This window comes from Medicago sativa, chromosome 2 (assembly GCF_051527215.1).
Source record: "Medicago sativa cultivar Bolivia chromosome 2, Bolivia_mono, whole genome shotgun sequence".
Lineage (NCBI taxonomy): Eukaryota > Viridiplantae > Streptophyta > Magnoliopsida > Fabales > Fabaceae > Medicago > Medicago sativa.
Genome location: NC_140750.1, coordinates 62750384 through 62768711, shown reverse-complemented (window position 1 = coordinate 62768711; position 18328 = coordinate 62750384). Strand labels below are relative to the sequence as shown.

The 18328-nt window shown below is 33.8% G+C and overlaps 2 protein-coding genes and 1 pseudogene across 3 annotated transcripts; all 3 read right to left on the bottom strand.

Annotated features, from left to right (window-relative positions):
* Positions 1-67: 67 nt before the first annotated feature.
* Positions 68-4889, bottom strand: LOC146949513 (gamma-glutamyl hydrolase 2-like). Its single transcript, XM_085745501.1, has 10 exons — positions 4542-4889; positions 3938-4024; positions 3675-3764; positions 3339-3433; positions 2547-2607; positions 1126-1215; positions 976-1038; positions 777-865; positions 471-563; positions 68-383 (listed from the first exon to the last, which is right to left on the bottom strand). The coding sequence occupies exons 1-10, from the start codon at positions 4860-4862 to the stop codon at positions 350-352; spliced, it is 1023 nt and encodes a 340-aa protein (XP_085601627.1). The 5' UTR covers positions 4863-4889; the 3' UTR covers positions 68-349.
* An 856-nt stretch (positions 4890-5745) lies between these two features.
* Positions 5746-11224, bottom strand: LOC146949512 (gamma-glutamyl hydrolase 1-like). The gene is made up of 10 exons (XM_085745507.1): positions 10673-11224; positions 9982-10068; positions 9626-9715; positions 8931-9025; positions 8369-8429; positions 6811-6900; positions 6629-6691; positions 6413-6501; positions 6170-6262; positions 5746-6084 (listed from the first exon to the last, which is right to left on the bottom strand). Exons 1-10 carry the CDS (start codon positions 11015-11017, stop codon positions 6051-6053), a joined length of 1047 nt encoding a protein of 348 aa, XP_085601633.1. The 5' UTR covers positions 11018-11224; the 3' UTR covers positions 5746-6050.
* A 969-nt stretch (positions 11225-12193) lies between these two features.
* LOC146949511 (gamma-glutamyl hydrolase 2-like) lies at positions 12194-17808 on the bottom strand (annotated as a pseudogene). The gene is made up of 10 exons (XR_015027290.1): positions 17373-17808; positions 16012-16098; positions 15636-15725; positions 15118-15212; positions 14192-14252; positions 13293-13382; positions 13110-13172; positions 12869-12957; positions 12557-12649; positions 12194-12471 (listed from the first exon to the last, which is right to left on the bottom strand). The product of XR_015027290.1 is annotated as a gamma-glutamyl hydrolase 2-like (transcript).
* Positions 17809-18328: the final 520 nt, after the last annotated feature.

Genomic DNA, 18328 nt, shown 5'->3' with positions numbered 1-18328 from the left:
GAAACCAATTATTAATAGCATATCTTAGTCATGGTTTATTAATAGCAGAAAAGTCACACAGGCCAGGTAATAACATTCTTTTCGTACATTCGTTCATTAATAACATTCTTTTCGTACATCTTTTGGTTCAATGTTATCATACAACAATTATTGTGCATAGTAATGGATACATATTCATCTATACAACAATGTCATTTACAAGTTTACATGCATTTGGATGCAAGTTGAACTGGAAAGCAAACAATTTGAGCTCGGGTTTTACGAACGCGCCTCCAAACACGTTCAATCACCAATACAATACATATATACACTGAATTGACATGCTCAATGATATCTCCAGCATTTAGACTTATTCAAATATGTAAACTTCGTCGAATCCTTTCCTACAAAAAGCATAAACATCTACATAAGCAACTTCACAACATGCAAAACTTAAAAATGGAAAAGTTGTAAAGAAAACTTAGGCTTACCCTGCATACCCACAATAAGTGGGTCTGTAATTGTATATGAGATTGTCTAACAATTCTTGAGCAACTGGTCTGTTTAAGGATTTCCTTGCTTCACTGGAACCGGATCCATGAAAGTAGAAAAATGTCAAGTTAGGTATTGATAAGTACGAGAAAAAAATACAGCAAATGGAACTCAATCATCCATAGCTAGAAAGAGTGTTTCAAAGAAAAGCATAAAAGGTGAATAATAGGTCTCATCACTGTAAATGGTAAGCATAAATTTAGCAAGTAATGGATGAAGACATTGTAAAATTCTTTAGTCCTGACCTGACCAAAAAATTTGCAGCATACTGAGTTGTCCGAATGGCATCCTCTGTGTGTGGAATGCTTGGTGAGCCCCATTCGAAGGAATTTTTCTGTAAGCATCATTTAACAAGGATGTTACATGGCTAAAATTAAATATGATTTGGGAATCAAAATTAACAATGCTGCAATCAGAGTCCGCGCAGGAAAAATCATTAATCACCTCAGGATGCCATTGGAAGCCAGTAACCGGATAGTTACGTGAGCGTACTGTGGAAACATAAACCTAAAACAAGTACAATTGGTATTAGACTTTATTCATGAAGGAACATATCATTTTCAAAAGAAATAAAGGGAACATATCATTGATTACCTTATCATCTTGATCGTTGGAAGTTGTCAAGATCTCGAAAAAACTAGATAACTTTTGATTTCCCAGGAACTTTGCTGGGGATATGCCATACTGTTATGACAAAAACTTGATATAAAAACATAGAACTAAATTTCAAAGATGTATATATGGTAAACTTCATTAGACTTTGTTTTTCAAGAACTAAGATAGAGTCAATAATGGAAACTTTGCAAACATAAAGCATCCAGGTAACTGAAGAATGGAAGAGATTCCGTGAGAACTATCTATAAAACCTTGTCATGTATTAAGTTCTGTAATAGGCCATTTACCTATGAATCTGTCTTAACACTTTTGCATATGGTTTTCCTTGGTCTCCCTTACCAGTGCCTATACCACTCTAATCTCACGCATGCCCAAACCACCTAAGTTGAAACGTTACCATATTGTTTACAATAGAAGCTGCCCCAAATTTCTCTCCACTGACTGCATTTCTAATCCTACCTTGTCTCGTATATCAATAATCCATCAAACTATTCTCATCTCTTGTACATTTAGCTTACTTTCTTCTTTAATTCTTTACCAACTAACACCTGAAATACTTCCTCATCTCACTCATGTTGTTTGGATCTTGTGGTATTATATCTAATGTACTTGGAATATCTTCCTCTATTTGTCATTTTGTATGATATATCTAAGTTACTTGAAATGTATGACGTGTGGTATTAGATGTTCTACAATTTTCCGCTCCAAAGGGATGAAAAGTTAATTCAAAGAGACAGTTAGCACATAATTTGTCTAGGACTCTAGGCCTATAGTATGTACGGAGAGGTTATGATAAGAGAGATAGAGAAGAAAAAATTGCGAATATCCATGTGACTAAGACTGAGAGGAGAGAAGTAGTCAATGAATTGTGTAAAGGGTATTCTGTTATAGGAGGGAACGAAAAGGGTATCAAGAAGAATCATACAGTTTGTTAGTCGCAGAGAGCATTGGTTCTCTGAAGGAGCTTAGCTCTTGGCAATAGGATCTCATTCTATTGTATTTTCCTTTTGATTTTCGGAAACAATACACACTTTATCTTCCAATCGATTTGTTTTCTTCCATTTTCTGTTAATTTCATCTATCTTGCACTTTATGATGTTGGATTCGGATCAGATTGTCTTCATACCTATAAAATTTGACTTATTTTTTCTTTTGACACTGCAACTAAAACTAGATCATTTTCCTAAAGCATGTACGGTGGCTCCTTTCTTCTGTAGACCCTTTCACATTATCTTTCTAGACAGTCTATCATATACCTAGTCTTCGTAGCAAAGGTATAACTTCAATGGTTGATCTACCCAAAATAAAATCAAATTAATTATCAATGGTGCAGATCTAGTAGACGAACAATTGATCGTGTCAAGGAATAACTTATTGACTACGTGTGTATATATACTCACTTGATGATTTTGCATGACAATACAATCTGTACTCAACTTCTTTAACAAGTCTGGAGGAAATCTGCAGGAAAGGCGAACTGGTTAATGTCTTGCTCGTTAAACTCAGTGACAAAATGTTAAAGAACGTATAAATTAAAGACTTTTGGAAGATTGGAATTTTTAGAACATAAACCACATGGTTTGTTGTCTAAACACCGACTTAATATGTCTGAATGAAATCTATATGTTTGATGGAGAGAATTTCTTGTATATATTTATGTTCATACTCTGGCGTCTCTTTATGTGACACTCCCTCTTTTCCGTCTTACATCTTGGTCATCTTTCTCTAAATATGCTTACATTTTACATTTTTTCTTCTTTCTTCTCTCTTACTTCATCGACGTGCTAAATTGAAGCCATTACCTCTTGGTTACCAACTAAATCACTAAACAAGTGTACTTAGTATGATATTGTTTGATTGGAATCATGTTTTGACTAACGAGTCGTCAAGTCTAAATGCTACGTGTCAAGTCTATGTACGTCAATACAAGAAATTCTCTTAGATGAATACTATGTCATTGATAATAGTGGTATAATAAAGACAAGGAGGTAAGAGTCCTGTTTCTTTTAAAGCAAGAAAAAGAAAAAAAACTCATTTAAGATGAAGAAATGAAAACTAGAAGGAAATTAACCGACATGGATTATATGTTGCAAAAAAAAAGGGTAAATCAAACAGCAGAATTGATATAGAGAAAACATCAACGAAATACAGTTGAGGGATCCACGAAAATACAATGTACATAGATTGTTTACCTTTGAAATACAGATTCTTCTATATTTGAGTTCTCCACAAATTGAAGCCTGCTAGCCTGATTTTCTGCTGCAAAATCTTCAAGAATATCATTGTCCTATCATCAAGAAAAGGAACAGCCAAACTTGTAAGCGTACAAAAAATGGCTGGAATGTGTTGTAACTTGTCGACATAATAGCTAATCTTTCTACTTTCTTCGTGCTGGGAATTTTACTTCTGAGAAATATGTGCTGGGAATTTGAAATCTAAAAGAAATTATGAATAGCAATGTTTACAGTACCAGGTAACATAATAAGATATCATATAAGCGGCATACAACTGTAAGAAAACGAACTCACCTCGCTTATGATCATTGTTATAAGTTCAAAGCCTAAGCATGTGGCGTATAATGGGAAGTAGTCTCCAGCATCATTTTTCTCTAAAACTTTCTGCACCAACAAACAAATACAACTGTGAAATTAAAAAAAATACATCAACAAAGCATTCCTTGACATCTTGGAAACAAACTCATCTGACATAATTACAAGTATCTAACAAATGCATGTATATATGACTATGGGAGTATTAGAATAATAATAACAATAATAATAATAATAGATACCTTAAATATTCTTCCAACAATTTCAAAATATAAACCATCATTAGCCACTCCACCAGTGAAGAGAACTCCATTTACCAATTCGAGCTTCTGCAGTGAGGGCAAAAATGTACTCAATATCATCACAAATATTTCTAAGAATTCAAAAATAACAGTAAGGTTAACAAAGCATATATGAAAGATTTTTAATCAGTTACTAGAAAATACTGGATTTTTTTTTTTTTTTCAATTTCCTTGAAGTTTCAATTTCATGTGACATGGAATGGTTCAGCCACAACAAAACACTGTTGCATGTTTTCTTGCAGCAAAGAGAGAATCATTTGTTCGGTGTTTCTTAATGGAATCATTAACAAACTTAAGATTTAATATCGCGGTCATGTTGCAATCGATCATTGATGACATGGAAACTAAGTGCCATGTGGCAAGGACCAGTCATCAAAATTCCTTATTCAGCAAATCTAGTGTGACTACGGGGAGCAAAAGTGACGGGGTGAAATCAATTCTATAGACAAAATCAATTATTCTCGGTAATATTTAAACATGTCAAATAATCAATAAAAGTGGAAGCAAACATCTTAAAAAAAATGTTGTATTGTAAGAGTGATACCTTGAGAAGTATCTCCCATGGCTCAGTATATATAAGTGGAACAACTCTAGCACCGGCCGCCTCAACGAATTTCACGTATGAGGCAGCGATGTAGGAAGCGTCGGTAGCATTACTGAGGCGACCGGAGGCACCATCACCAGGATGGCTGAGAATTCCAATAACCGGCTGGTAGTATAGGCTAGAGTCCGGTGCAGGACAACTGAGCGGCGATGAGATACGGCGGAGTTGAGTTGGGAGAAGAATTTTCAAGTGAGAGTTAGAGAAGAGAAATGAATGGAAGATTGTGATAAGGAAGAGATACAAAACAAGGTGGCTTAACATGTTGGAGAAGTGAAGAGTGTGACAATTGAAGAAATGAGAGTCACCAGTCACCATACTATATAACAAAGAAGAGACCTATACGTTTCTACTAATGCAACTAGATATACAAGATATTTTTTTAATGCAACTTGTAGAAGATCACGTATACAAGTTCCTTTTTTAAGAACACGTATTCTAGTATAAAAATATATAAAAAGTCAATTCCATTGAATTTTTTTGATTAATTTTAATAATGATCATGCAAACTAATGCTCTGGAAGCATTTATTAAAAAAAAAAAAATTGTTTTACACTTTTAAAATGTTCACTACATAAGTTTTAAAATAAGTTTACTGTATTTAGTTTCGTAACAAATGTTCTAGAGACTGTTGTTTGCACTTTCCCATTAGGCAAAATGTTAAAAAAAACTTCTTAACTTCTTAACTTGTGATCAATATTTTAAGCAAAATGTTAATTTGTATCCTCCTAAAGGATCTAGTTACTTATAGTCTTGAAAAAATAGGTGTTAAAATAATTCATGCTCAGGTATACAAAGATCAATTAAAATGATAAAAAGGGTTGAGAATAAGCAATAAATTGTCACTTCATTAAATTGGATGGTCAATACAATGAATTGGTCAAAATTTCTGAAATAATAAGCCAAAATCGCGCAATTAAAAATGGTGAACCAAAATTGCATTTATGCCTATTTCAATAGCCAAAGTTTATATTTTAAATATAAAAGATGTACAGCCCTTGCCAAATGTTAGGCAATAATAATAATAATAATAATAATAATAATAATAATAATAATAATAATAATAATAATAATAATAATAATAATAATAATAATAATAATAATAATAATAATAATAATAATAATAATAATAATAGGACACAATACAAAGAGCTAATAATCAGCACATATTTTGGTACAATGTTACCATACAACAATTATTGTGCATAATAATGGATACATAGTACATACTCATCATATCCTTTCCTACAAGAAGCATAATAATGGATGCACGTTTAACCAGAAAACTACACATTTCGGGTTTAACGTGGTCCCAAGTTCGCACAACACAAATACAGTTATTATTAGGGTCATGCTAACTAGTGCCCCGGGTTGTAGTTAGCATTTCCCTTATTATTATTATACAAACATACGTCAACTTAGCATGTGCAATGATATCTCCAGCATTTAGACTTATTCAAATATATAAACTTCATCATATCCTTTCCTGCAAGTAGCATAAAAATCTACATAAGCAACTTCACATGTAAAACTAAAAAATAGGAAAGTTGTAAAGAAAATTTTAGGCTTACCCTGCATACCCACAATAAGTGGGTCTGTAATTGTAAATGAGACTGTCTAACACATCTTGAGCAACTGGTCTGTTTAAGGATTTCCTCGCTTCACTGGAGTCCGATCCGTGAAAGTAGAAAAACGTCAAGTTAGTCATTGATAAGCACGAGAGCATAAAAGGTGAATAATACTTCTCGTCATTGTAAACAGTAAGCATAAATTCAATAAATGGATGAAGACATTATAAAATACTTAGTCCTGACCTGACCAAAAAATTTGTAATATACTGAGTTGTCCGAATGGCATCCTCCGTGTGTGGAATACTTTTTGGTCCCCATTCAAAGACATTTTTCTATAGGCATCATTTCACAAGGATGTTACATAGCTGAAATAAAGATGAACTAAAAGTGGTGCATGACTGCAGTTCCAATCTTAATTAAATAAGATTTGGGAATCGAAATTAACAATACTGCAATCACCTCTGGATGCCATTGGAAGCCAGTCACGGGATAGTTACGTGAACGTACTGTGGAAACATAAACCTAAAACAAGTATAACTGGTATTAGATTTTATTCATGAAGGAAGCTCATTAAATTATGATATGAAAAAGATCGATTTACAAACCCTATCACCTTATAAAGGGAACATGTTATTGATTACCTTATCATCTTCATCGGAGCAAATTGTCAAGATCTCGAAAAAACTAGACAACTTTTGATTGCTCAGGAGCTTTCCTGGGGATATGCCATACTGTCATGAGTCATGACCAAAGTTAGATCTAAAGACATGATACTAAATTCAATTATGTATATATGATAAACTTCATTAAACTTTGTTTTCCAAGAACTAAGATAGAGTCGATAATGACAATTTTGGAAACCTAAAAACAGCTGAGAACTAAAGAATGGAAGACGTGCCATGGACTAGCGATAAAACCTTCATGCATTAAGTTAAAAAATAGACCATTTCATTTACCTAAAAACCTCTCTCAACAGTTTGGCATATGGTTTTCCTTGGTCTCCACTATCATCTATATAGTCAATGACCCTCCTTAGTCCTTACTAGCGCCTCTAAGACTCCTCCTCCCTCACGCATGCCCAAACCACCTAAGTTGAGACTTCACCATATTGTTGTTAGTAGGCCTCCTATTAATAAGGTTTGTGCAATGTGCAGATGGCCAATGGGCCGGCCAACCTAGTCTAGAATAATGCTGTAATTGAATTAATGATATTGGAAGAATTCAAATCGGTCCTTATTCAAAGATTTCAACCTTCAATGCTTCAAAGTCCTTACGAATTATTGTTGAGTCACAATAAAACCGGCTCAGTAGAGGAATACCATGCACAGAGGGGATGAAAGTATCTCAAATTAATTTTTTTTCCTCAATGGTTCGAGGGATTTGTGAAGGCTAAATTGAAATTACATCCTGTGAGTTCATTAGTAGAAATGGTGGATTATGCCCAGCGAATTGACATAAAGAATTTGTTGTCGAATAAAAACCATTCGGGAACCAATAAAAGTGGGAATGTCCCCATGAGTTATCCATCTTCTAAAGTTGTGAGTTGGGAATCAAGAAATAAGGGAAGTCACTCCAAATCAGTGAGAAGTAGTTCGATTGGAGCCTGTACTAGTATGAAAATTACTGGTTCTTATCAATGCAGAATAAGGGGTTATGTTTCAGATGGGATGAAAAATTTGGGCCAGAACTTGATGGGCCGGAACAAGGACTGAACACAGCAGAGGATGTAGAGGAGAGCCTAAAAAATCTGCATGTATCCATGTATAGCATTATAGGATTAACATCCAAGAAATCCATCAAGTTATGGGGAAAAATTGCAAGGAATAAGGGAAATTGTAGGGCATCTAATAGTTTCATATCTTCTAAGTTGGTTCAAGAAAAAGGAATCCAGGTGACTGCAATGCCTCCTTACACAGTAGAGTTGTGTGATGGAAGAAAAATCAGATGTGAATGAGTTTATAAACTAAGTATCATTTCCAAAAAGCCATGCGTTTTCAAAGAATTTCTCCATACCTATAGTTTTAAATTAATTTCTTCTTTTAACACTGCAACTAAGACTATCATTTTCAAAAAGCATGTGCACTGGCACCATTTTGGACATTTTCAATAAATACAATGCAGATTTTGCTAGACAAGACAATCTGTAAACTAAGATTTTGCTAGACACAACTAACTGAATATGTCTATATATGTACTCACACGATGATTTTGCATGACAAGACAATCTGTACTCAACTTCTTCAACAAGTCTGGAGGAAATCTGCAGGAAAAGAGAAGTGGTTAATAACTTGCATACTATACTCAGTTACAAAATGTTAAAAGAACCTCTAAATTAAAGACTTTTGAATGATTGAAACCATTTCTTTCGTCACCATCTTCTCATGTTTCATTGCTTGTAAATGCTAAGGAATCTGATAAATCTGATAATGCCTTATAGGTAGGAACTACTTGAGCTTTTCACTTATGCTAAAAGTAATAATTTGAATTTGGACAACAAAAACACACTTCCTAAGTTCGTTTCAGTCCTTATCTAAACAGCTTCTGCATTTGACTGTTCATATGGATATCCAATAGAAAAAATAGAATGTCTTACACTTTGGAAGAGTTTGATGTGGTACACATGGAAACCAATTGAGAAGGGAATGCAACAAGTAGATTTCAACACGCGATAAAAAGGAGAGATGGCTCACATCAGCGGTAGCAAGCTATATTAATCAACCCATCAAGGGATCAAAGTGCAACTTCAGAAAAATACAATTACCTTTGAAATACAGATCCTTCCATCTTTGTATTATCCACAAATTGAAGGCTACTTGCCTGACTTCTTGCACTAAATTCTTCAAGAATATCATTGTCCTATCATCATGAAAAAAACAGCCAAACTTGTAAACGTAGAAGAAAAAAACAAGGACTGGAATGTGCGTTAACTTGTCAGAAGTCTTCAACTTTTTGCAACATTTCAAATCATAAAATAGTATTCAAGGTGTTCAATATATGCATAAAATATATCAAGTCAACTTAATAGCTAATCTTTCTACTTTCTCCGTGTTAAGAATTTGAAATCCAAATGAAACTATGACAGCAATGTTCACAGCACAAGGAAACATAATAAGCGATTTTGATCGTATGCAGTGTGACTGCATGCAGTAAGCCACATGTAGACTGTATGATCTTAGATCGGACAGTCTAGATTTCAATGCAGATTTTGATCGGACGGTCCAGATGTGGTTGACTGCGGAGTTGTGAGTGCACACAACCCAGATCTTGTAATTAGATATCATATAAACTGTATCCACTCAGAAGCAAAATGGGGGGTAAAACACTTCTTATACACAAGATTAGTTAGTAAAGTTGTGGACACTAGGCATGTATCGGCTTATCTGCAAACTTTTCCTCAGGGGAATTTTTTTATAAAGAAAGTCAGACATGATAAAATCTATAAGAAAGCTAACTCACCTCGCTTACGATCATTGATATAAGTTCGAAGCCTAAACAGACGCCATATACTGGGAAATAGTCTCCAGCGTCATTTTTCTCTAAAGCTATCTGCACCAACAAACACGAAATTCATAAATGCATAAATCAATTCATCAACAAAACATTCCTTGACATCTTGAAAACAAACTCATCTCACAAAACTACAAGTAATACAAGTCAACAATAACAACTTTTCCACCTTCTATTCATATACTGAATTCTAGAAGCCTCAGAGAAGCAAAAAGACTCTTTTCATTAAGGTTTACCCAGGGTTCTAACAGATGCATGTATGAGTATGGAAGTATTAGAATAAAATGATAATAATAAACCAATACCTTAAATATTTTTTTAACGGTTTCAAAATATAAACCTTCTTTAGCCCATCCGCCAGTGAAGAGAACTCCATTTACCAACTCGAGCTTCTGCAGTCAGTGAAAAAATGTAATCAATATCGTTACAAACATTTCAAGAACTAAAAGATATAACAGTTAAGGTTAACATGGATTGGAGTATAAAAAAGATTTTTTTTCTTTGTTTTTTGAAATCCTATACTTTCATTAAATGTTTTTCTATATTCATTTTCATGATAAGAATCCAATTCTCCTTTAACCAATCAATACAAATGCTGATTTTTTTTTCCTTCAACTCCCTTGAAAAATTATTAAACCGGGTGATACCTATACCTATATACACAATCTCAAGCTTGACTTGAAGCAAAAGAGTAGAAAATAGAAACTCATGGCTAACTGAAAGATAACAGAAAATCATAGTAGAAAAGTATTAGAATCAATTCTAGACAATAACCTCCCAAACATGATTTTACCTCCACTTAAAATAGAACCAAATTTACACCAGTGTACATTTGGTATCACAGTAGACTTGCGAAAATCAAAGTAAACCACTGTGATTTTGCAAAAGATACAAAATGTTGCTTTTGCATAAGCTACAAAGTGTAGGCTGAACGTGGTGATTATGACAAATCTAATGTGATACCAAGCATGCATTAAATAGCTTATTGATTGATACCTTGTGAAGTATCTCCCAGGGCTCACTATATATAAGTGGAACAACTCTAGCACCACCAGCTTCAACAAATTTAACATAAGAAGCAGCAATATAATTAGCTCCAGTTGCATTACTGAGTCGACCGGAGGCACCGTCGCCGGGGTGACTGACAATTCCGATAACTGGCCGGTAGTAAAGACTAGGGTCCGGTGCCGGACAACTCACCGGCGAGGAGTCACGGTGGAGTTCAGTTGGGAGAAGGATTCCAGAGTGGGAATTGGTGGAGTGAAAGCATTGGAAGATTGAGATAAGGAAGAGAAACAGAACAACTACGTTTGACATGTTGGAGAAGTGAATGATTTTCATTACTACATCACTGTTTTGGTTTTTATAGTAACTAATAAGTGTCGTTTTTTGACTCCATAATAGAATTAAAAAGCTGAAAAACACGTGAAGACTCCCTCAAAAAAAAGAAAAACACGTTAAGACATCACTGTCACAGGACCCACTTCACTCTTTGGAGTACATAGGATAAATCGTTTTCGTTTTTTCAAAACAAGAAAATCTCCCATCCCCCCCCCCCCCCCCCCCCCCCCCCCCCCCCGCGCAGAAGATCACGGTTTTATTAAAATATCAAAATTTGTGGATCGTGTGATACTCGAGTTTAGAGAGTAATATTTTATATTTGAAAGTGTTATTGGACAGGTGTAATTTTGAAAAAGGAGATGTTTCAATCCACTCATATGTATGCTCAAATCTGTTAAAATACACCACCAAAAATTAAAAAAAAAAAAATCTTATTTGATGAAATACATTGACCGAACCGTTCTTTTCGTAAAATGCTCCAGTTCAGGGGGTTGGGCAATCATCCTCAATAAATGCATATCTTGTAAATGCGCAACCTACCTAAGAAACAAAATGACCAGGATTCAACAAATTCTCTCATGCACTAAAATGAAATCAAACTCCAGTCCACACTTGATGTGAAGCTTGAATAGACAATTGAGACCCAATTTTTAAGAGTTGAAAATTTGTTTCAAGAATAAAGAACGAGGCTTGGGCACATGACATGCTGCTAATTTGCTTTGTTTTATTTGATTTAAGCTGTAATAAAATGTGTGGGCAAGTTTTGCTTAATAAGGCCAAACACTTGAACTTATTTTATTTTTTTAGAGAATTTTTTTTCTCATCCTCCACCTTTCTCGTGTGCCGTCCATTCAAATTATATAATATAATCTAGAGCATGTTTTCCTTTCCCACCTTTGGATTATATAATACGAGATATGCTTACATATATGTTTTCCAAAATCAGACATCACCTCACCACCTTTCTCACCTTCCACTCCAAACCCCTAAAAAAACACCCTCATTTACAATGTTATACCTTGGCCTAGATATAGAAAATAATAAACATGCTACAAAATAGTCTTCAACACTAAACAGTCCTAAAAAATACGCCATGTTATTAAAAAGTTATTTCATCCCCTACAGGCTATCTTCCGTCATGCATTAACAGAGGCCAAAAACTAGGCAATAACAAGATACAAAGGGGTAATGCTGAACCTATATGGTACAATGTTATCATACAACAATTATTGTACAAAATAATGGATACAGACTTGTGTATACAATATTTACCAGTTTTCATGTGTTCGGATGCACGCTCAACTGGAAAACAACAAATTTGAGCTCCGGTTTGATGTGTGCCCAAACTCACTCAACACCAATACAATTATACAATCATATGCCAGATTATCGTGCACAATGATATATTCAACATTTAGACTTATTCAAATATATAAACTTCATCGTATCCTTTCCTACAAGAAGCACAAACATATACATAAGCCAACTTCACATGCAAAACATAAAAACGGCAAAGTTTCAAAGAAATCTTGGGCTTACCCTGCCTTCCCACAATAAGTGGGTCTGTAATTGTAAATGAGATTGTCTCGCAATTCCTGAGCTACTGGTCTATTTGAGGATTTCCTAGCTTCACTGGAACCAGATCAGTGAAAGTAGAAAAATATCAAGTTAGCCATTGATAAGTATGAGAAGAAAAATAATAGAAAATGGAACTGAATCGTTCACAGCTAGTAAGTGTGTCTCAAAGATAAGCATAAATGGTCAATACTACTTCACATCACTGTAAACAAACGATAAGCATAAATTTAATAAGTAACGGATGATAATACTATCAAATTCTGGGGTCCTGACCTGACTAAAAAATTTGCTACATACTGAGTTGTCCGAATGGCATCCTCCGTGTGTGGAATACTTGGCGTGCCCCATTCGAAAGCATTTTTCTATTGTATCATTTAACAAGGATCTTACACAGCTATAATAAAGATGAACTAAAAGTAGTGCATGACTAGTTATGAACTTGACTAAATAGTATTTGGGAATTGAAATTAACAATACTGCAATCAGAGTCCGCACAGGAAAAACTATTATTCACCTCTGGATGCCATTGGAAGCCAGTCACCGGATAGTTATATGAACGTACTGTGGAAACATAAACCTAAAACAATTCCAATTGACATTAGATTTTATTCATGAAGGAAGCTCATTAAAGGTTATGATATTAAAAAGATTGATTTACGAACCATATCAACTCATATTAGAACATAACATTGAATACCTTGTTATCTTCATCATTGCAAGTTGTCAAGATCTCAAAAAAACTGGATAATTTTTTATTGCCCAGGAGCTTTGCTGGGGATATGCCACACTGTCATTACCAAAATTAGATATAAATACATAGTACTAAATTTCTACATATGATAAACTTCATTGAACTTTGTTATTCAAGAACTAAGATAGAGTCAATAATAACAACTTTGGAAACATAAAAGCATCCAAGTAACTAAAGAATGAAGACATGCCATAAACTACCTATAAAACCATGTCATGTATTAAATTTAAAAATAGACTATTTACCCATAAATCTCTCTCAATAGTTGGCATATGGTTTTCCTTGGTCTCCTTATACCTCTAACTATTGCACTATTATCTATATGCTAAACCATCTAAGTTGAGACTTTACCATATTGTTCACAATGAAAGCTGCCCCAAATTTCTCTCTAGTGATTGCATTTCCAATTCTATCTTGTCTCGTATAACATTATTCCATTGTAACATTCTCACCTTCCTTGTACATCGACGGTGTAACTAAACTAAGATTATATAATTTTCATAAAGTATATACAGAGGCGCAATTTTAGATATGTTCAACAAACACAATCTAAATGTAGACAATTAAACTCCTTTCTTCTATAGAGTCTTTGACATAACCTTTCAAGATACTCTATCATACACATTTTTCTAAATCACTAAAAACCATGCATATGCCTCCACCCCTTCCATACCCAATATCTCTCCATTAGTCTCCGTACCAAGTATATAACTTCAATGGTTGATCTACCCAACATAAAACCAAAATTGATTATAAACGATGTGGATCTAGTAGATGAATACTCCAATTTATGACAATTTATCATTTGGAAGAATAACTTATTGACTATGTCTATGTATACTCACACGATGATTTTGCATGATAAGACAATCTGTACTCAACTTCTTTAACTAGTCTGGAGGAAATCTGCAGGAAAAGAGAAGTGGTCCATAACTTGAATATTAAACTCAGTCACAAAATGTTAAAGAATGTGTAAATTAAAGACTTTTGAATGATAGAATTTTTTAGAAAGAAAAAAAAAAACCGCATGTTTGTTGTATAAACACGGACTTAACGCGTCTGAATTTCTTCAAAAAAAAAAAAAAAATGTCTGAATGAAATTTACAGGTTTGATTGAGAGAATTTCTTGTATAATGACAGTGCTAATCTTCTGACTCCTCTTTATGTGTCACACTCTATCTTTTCTGTCGTATCTTTTGATCATCTATCTCTAAATATGCTTATATTTTTCATCTATTTTCTTTTTCCTCTCTTACTTCATCCATGGCTAAAAGAAAGCCATTCCATTTGTCACCGATTATGTCAGAAATCAAGTGTATTTAACTAATATAATGTTTTATAGGAATCACCTTCAAGCTAATGAATTGACGAGTCTTAAATGCTGTGTGTTAGGTCTATGTCAACACAAGAAATTCTCTCTTAGATGAATGCTCTGTCATTGATAATAGTGGTATAATAAAGATAACAAAATAAGAGCTCTGTTTTTTTTACAGTAAAACAAAAGAAGAAATTCATCAAAATGAAGAAATGAAAACTAGAAGGAATTTAGTGGATAGGGGATTATCTGTTGCAAAAGAAGGGTAAATCAAACACCAGAATTGATATAGAGAAAACATCAACAAAAAAAAGTTGGCCAATTCTTCAGCATATCTGTTGACGGGAAGATTGAGACAACAATCTAAGTTTAAAGCCCACATTCCAACCTCATTTTATGTCCACTGAGAGATTGAAGTGCAACTTCATAAAAATACTATTTACATAGATTGTTTACCTCTGAAATACAGATCCTTCTATATTGGCATTCTTCACAAATTGAAGGCTACTTGCCTGATTTCTTGCACTAAATTCTTCAAGAATATTATTGTCCTATGATCAAAAAAAAAAAAAAAAAAGCCAAACTTGTAATGTAGAAAGAGAAGGACTTGAATGTGCTGTAAATTGTAACAAGTCTTCAACTTTTCTCAACATTTCAAATCATGAATATTGTTCAACATAAGCATAAAATAATAAATAATACCAATTCGACATAATAGGTAATTTTTCTACTTTCTCTGTGTTGGGAATTTGAAATCCAAACAAAATTATGAGCAACAATGTTAACAACACGTGACAACATGATAAGACATCATATAAACTGTGTCCACTCAGAAGCAAAATGGTGGATAAAACGTAACTTATACAAAAGACTAACTAGCAAAGTTGTGTCCACTACGCATTGTGCAAACTTTTCCCCTTGGGAGATTTTTTTATAAAGTCAGAAAAGATACAACTATAAGAAGGCGAACTCACCTCGCTTATGATCATTGATATAAGTTCAAAGCCTAAACAGGTGGCATATAATGGGAAGTAGTCTCCAGCGTCATTTTTCTCTAAAACTTTCTGCACCAACAAATAATACAACTTATGTGAAATTCAAAAGAGCATAAATTAATCCATACATTAACAATGCATTCCTTGATATCTTTGAAACAAACATATCTACCAAAATTACAAGTAATCGATAAAAACTCTTCCACCCTCCATTCATACTTTGTATTCTCGAAGCATCAGTACACACCCCAGGAAAGAACCTTTGCACTGGGGGGAGTACTGAGGCTTCTTACAAATGCATGTATATGACTATGGGAGTATTAGAATACTATTATTAACAGTAATAAACAGATACCTTAAATATTTTCCGAACAGTTTCAAAATATAACCCATCTTTAGCCCATCCACCAGTGAAGAGAACCCCATTTACCAATTCGAGCTTCTGCAGAGAGTGCAAAAATGTACTCAACATCATCACAAACATTTCTAAGAATAAAAAATAATACAGGTTTACGTTACCACAGAATGTAAAAGATTTTTTCTTCCCCATTTTTTGCAATCCAACACAAAGTAGTACAGACTTACCAGAACTTCTATAAGTAAAATTAATTGAAGAATATAACCTGTTTTCTTAAAATTTTGTCCTCATAATGTATACCTCTTCTCATTTCAGATTTATCTACCGGTGCTGCTAACGAACGATAAAGAACAATGATGATTAAGTAAATCAAATCGCGAATTTTATTGCAGCAAAGAGAGTTATTTGAGGGATGTTTCTTAATGGAACCATAAACAAACTATCATTCTTCCTTTGTAACGCAAGTCCAATTGTGCTAGTTGCTGGAAGTGAACTGAAGTTTAAAATTGTGGTCATGTTGCAATCATTGATATTGTAGAAAATTACATTAAAATATGGATAATGCAGCAGCAACCGCCAATCGGGGGATGGTTAAGGAAAGCCGAAAAATGATGAGAGTGAGTAATTAACTTCTAATACCTTATTTTGAAATTGGAAACACTCTTCTGAAAACGTATTAAAATTAAATCTGGTGAAGTCGTTACACACAATCACAAGCTTGACTTGAAGCAAAGGAGTAGAAAACAGAAACTCAAGCTAACTGAAAGCTAACAGAAAATGATAACTAATTAACTAACTAACCGTTTTACTTTTTTTTTGGATAACTCATTAACTTAGTCTAATTATTACTCTCTGCAATTTAAAGTCTAAAATATATAAAAATATTAAATATGAATTCCGTCACTTTAATTCCAACTCTTTAAAAGTTAGAGACTAACATACATATTTTCATATACTTACCAATAAATTAACGAGTTCATATACTATACAGATTACTGATTAGTTATAAATAAATTGGCAACTAAATTGGAGAGAGAGTTATACTCTAGGCACTGAATACTAATGTGTGTTTTGTTCAGACAAAAATTGATTTTGACTAAAAGTGACATAAACAAAAAATCTGAAACTGAAAATCAATGAGATAAAAACTCCTAACTTAGAGTTGAAATCAATTCTAAAGGTAAATCAATTATTCTTGGTAACATTATTCACATCACTGTTCTTACGTTACTGTTTCATTAATCTTTTGTGCTTAAGACAAAGCAGTAATTCTACTACCTCTCCAAAATTGGAAGCAAACACACACTATTCTACTTCTAACTATTTTTGTGAGGGTAAGAGTAAATTGAGAGTGATACCTTGAGAAGTATCTCCTCTGGCTCGGTATAAATGAGGGGAACAACTCTAGCACCAGCAGCTTCAACGAATTTAACATAGGAAGCAGCGATGTAAGAAGCATCAGTAGCATTGCTGAGGCGACCAGAGGCACCGTCGCCGGGGTGACTGACAATTCCGATGACCGGTTGGTAGTAAAGACTGGGGTCTGGCGCGGGACAAGTGATCGGCGATGAGATACGGTGGAGTTGAGTTGGGAGAAGGATTTCGGAGTAAGAGTTGGTGGAGAGAAAGCAATTATTGAAGAAGATTGTGATGAGGATGAGAAACGAAACGGCGTCGTTTGACATGATGTTGGAGAAGTGAAGAAATGGAAAAGAGGATCACCGCCGATCAATCACCGCAGCAGACTGTCACTTATTATATTATCAGAAATTAGCAAACGTCATTTTGAATTTTGCCCATACGGGAAGATCATGATTCAAGATAACACGTTGACATCACTTAGGAAAAGTAGGTTTCACTTAAATTTTTTCTTTCTTTTGAGTTAGTGATCATTTTGTATTCCCTTTTGTCATATTTATAAGAGATATTTATGTCAACCAAATTTGATGTATTTAGTTCAAAATTTAGATCATATATGTCAGTTTTTGTAAATCCAAATGTCTATTATAAATATGATCAGAGGAAGTACACTATGCATTTCTTTTGAATATAAAGTAGGTCTATAAACGACAATACATATTTTATTTGGGTGACATTGATAATTTTCTTTCTACTAACCAATCATTCTCACTCACCAAAAATAGTTTGTTTTCATCATTCTCCCTCCTTAAAATACACTAATGTTACCAAAACTTAATGTCATCTAAATATTTTTCATTCTTATATACTCCCTCCGTCCTAAATCATAAGCAAAAAAAAAAAAAAAAACCCATTTTCTTTGTCCCAAATTATAACAAAAAAAGACCAACTTTTA

What these genes read in the sequence shown, in the direction of transcription:
- LOC146949512 (XM_085745507.1), bottom strand. Translation starts at nt 11,017, where the DNA reads ATGAAAATCATTCACTTCTCCAACATGTCAAACGTAGTTGTTCTGTTT. An exon ending in CCGTTAAAAAAATATTTAAG is followed by an intron (nt 9,716 to 9,981) that starts GTATTGGTTTAT and finishes TTGTTGGTGCAG; the next exon opens with ATAGCTTTAGAGAAAAATGA. An exon ending in TTGTCATGCAAAATCATCGT is followed by an intron (nt 6,901 to 8,368) that starts GTGAGTACATAT and finishes GACTCATGACAG; the next exon opens with TATGGCATATCCCCAGGAAA.
- LOC146949513 (XM_085745501.1), bottom strand. Translation starts at nt 4,862, where the DNA reads ATGTTAAGCCACCTTGTTTTGTATCTCTTCCTTATCACAATCTTCCAT. An exon ending in TTGTTGGAAGAATATTTAAG is followed by an intron (nt 3,765 to 3,937) that starts GTATCTATTATT and finishes TTGTTGGTGCAG; the next exon opens with AAAGTTTTAGAGAAAAATGA. An exon ending in GAAGAATCTGTATTTCAAAG is followed by an intron (nt 2,608 to 3,338) that starts GTAAACAATCTA and finishes CCTTTCCTGCAG; the next exon opens with ATTTCCTCCAGACTTGTTAA.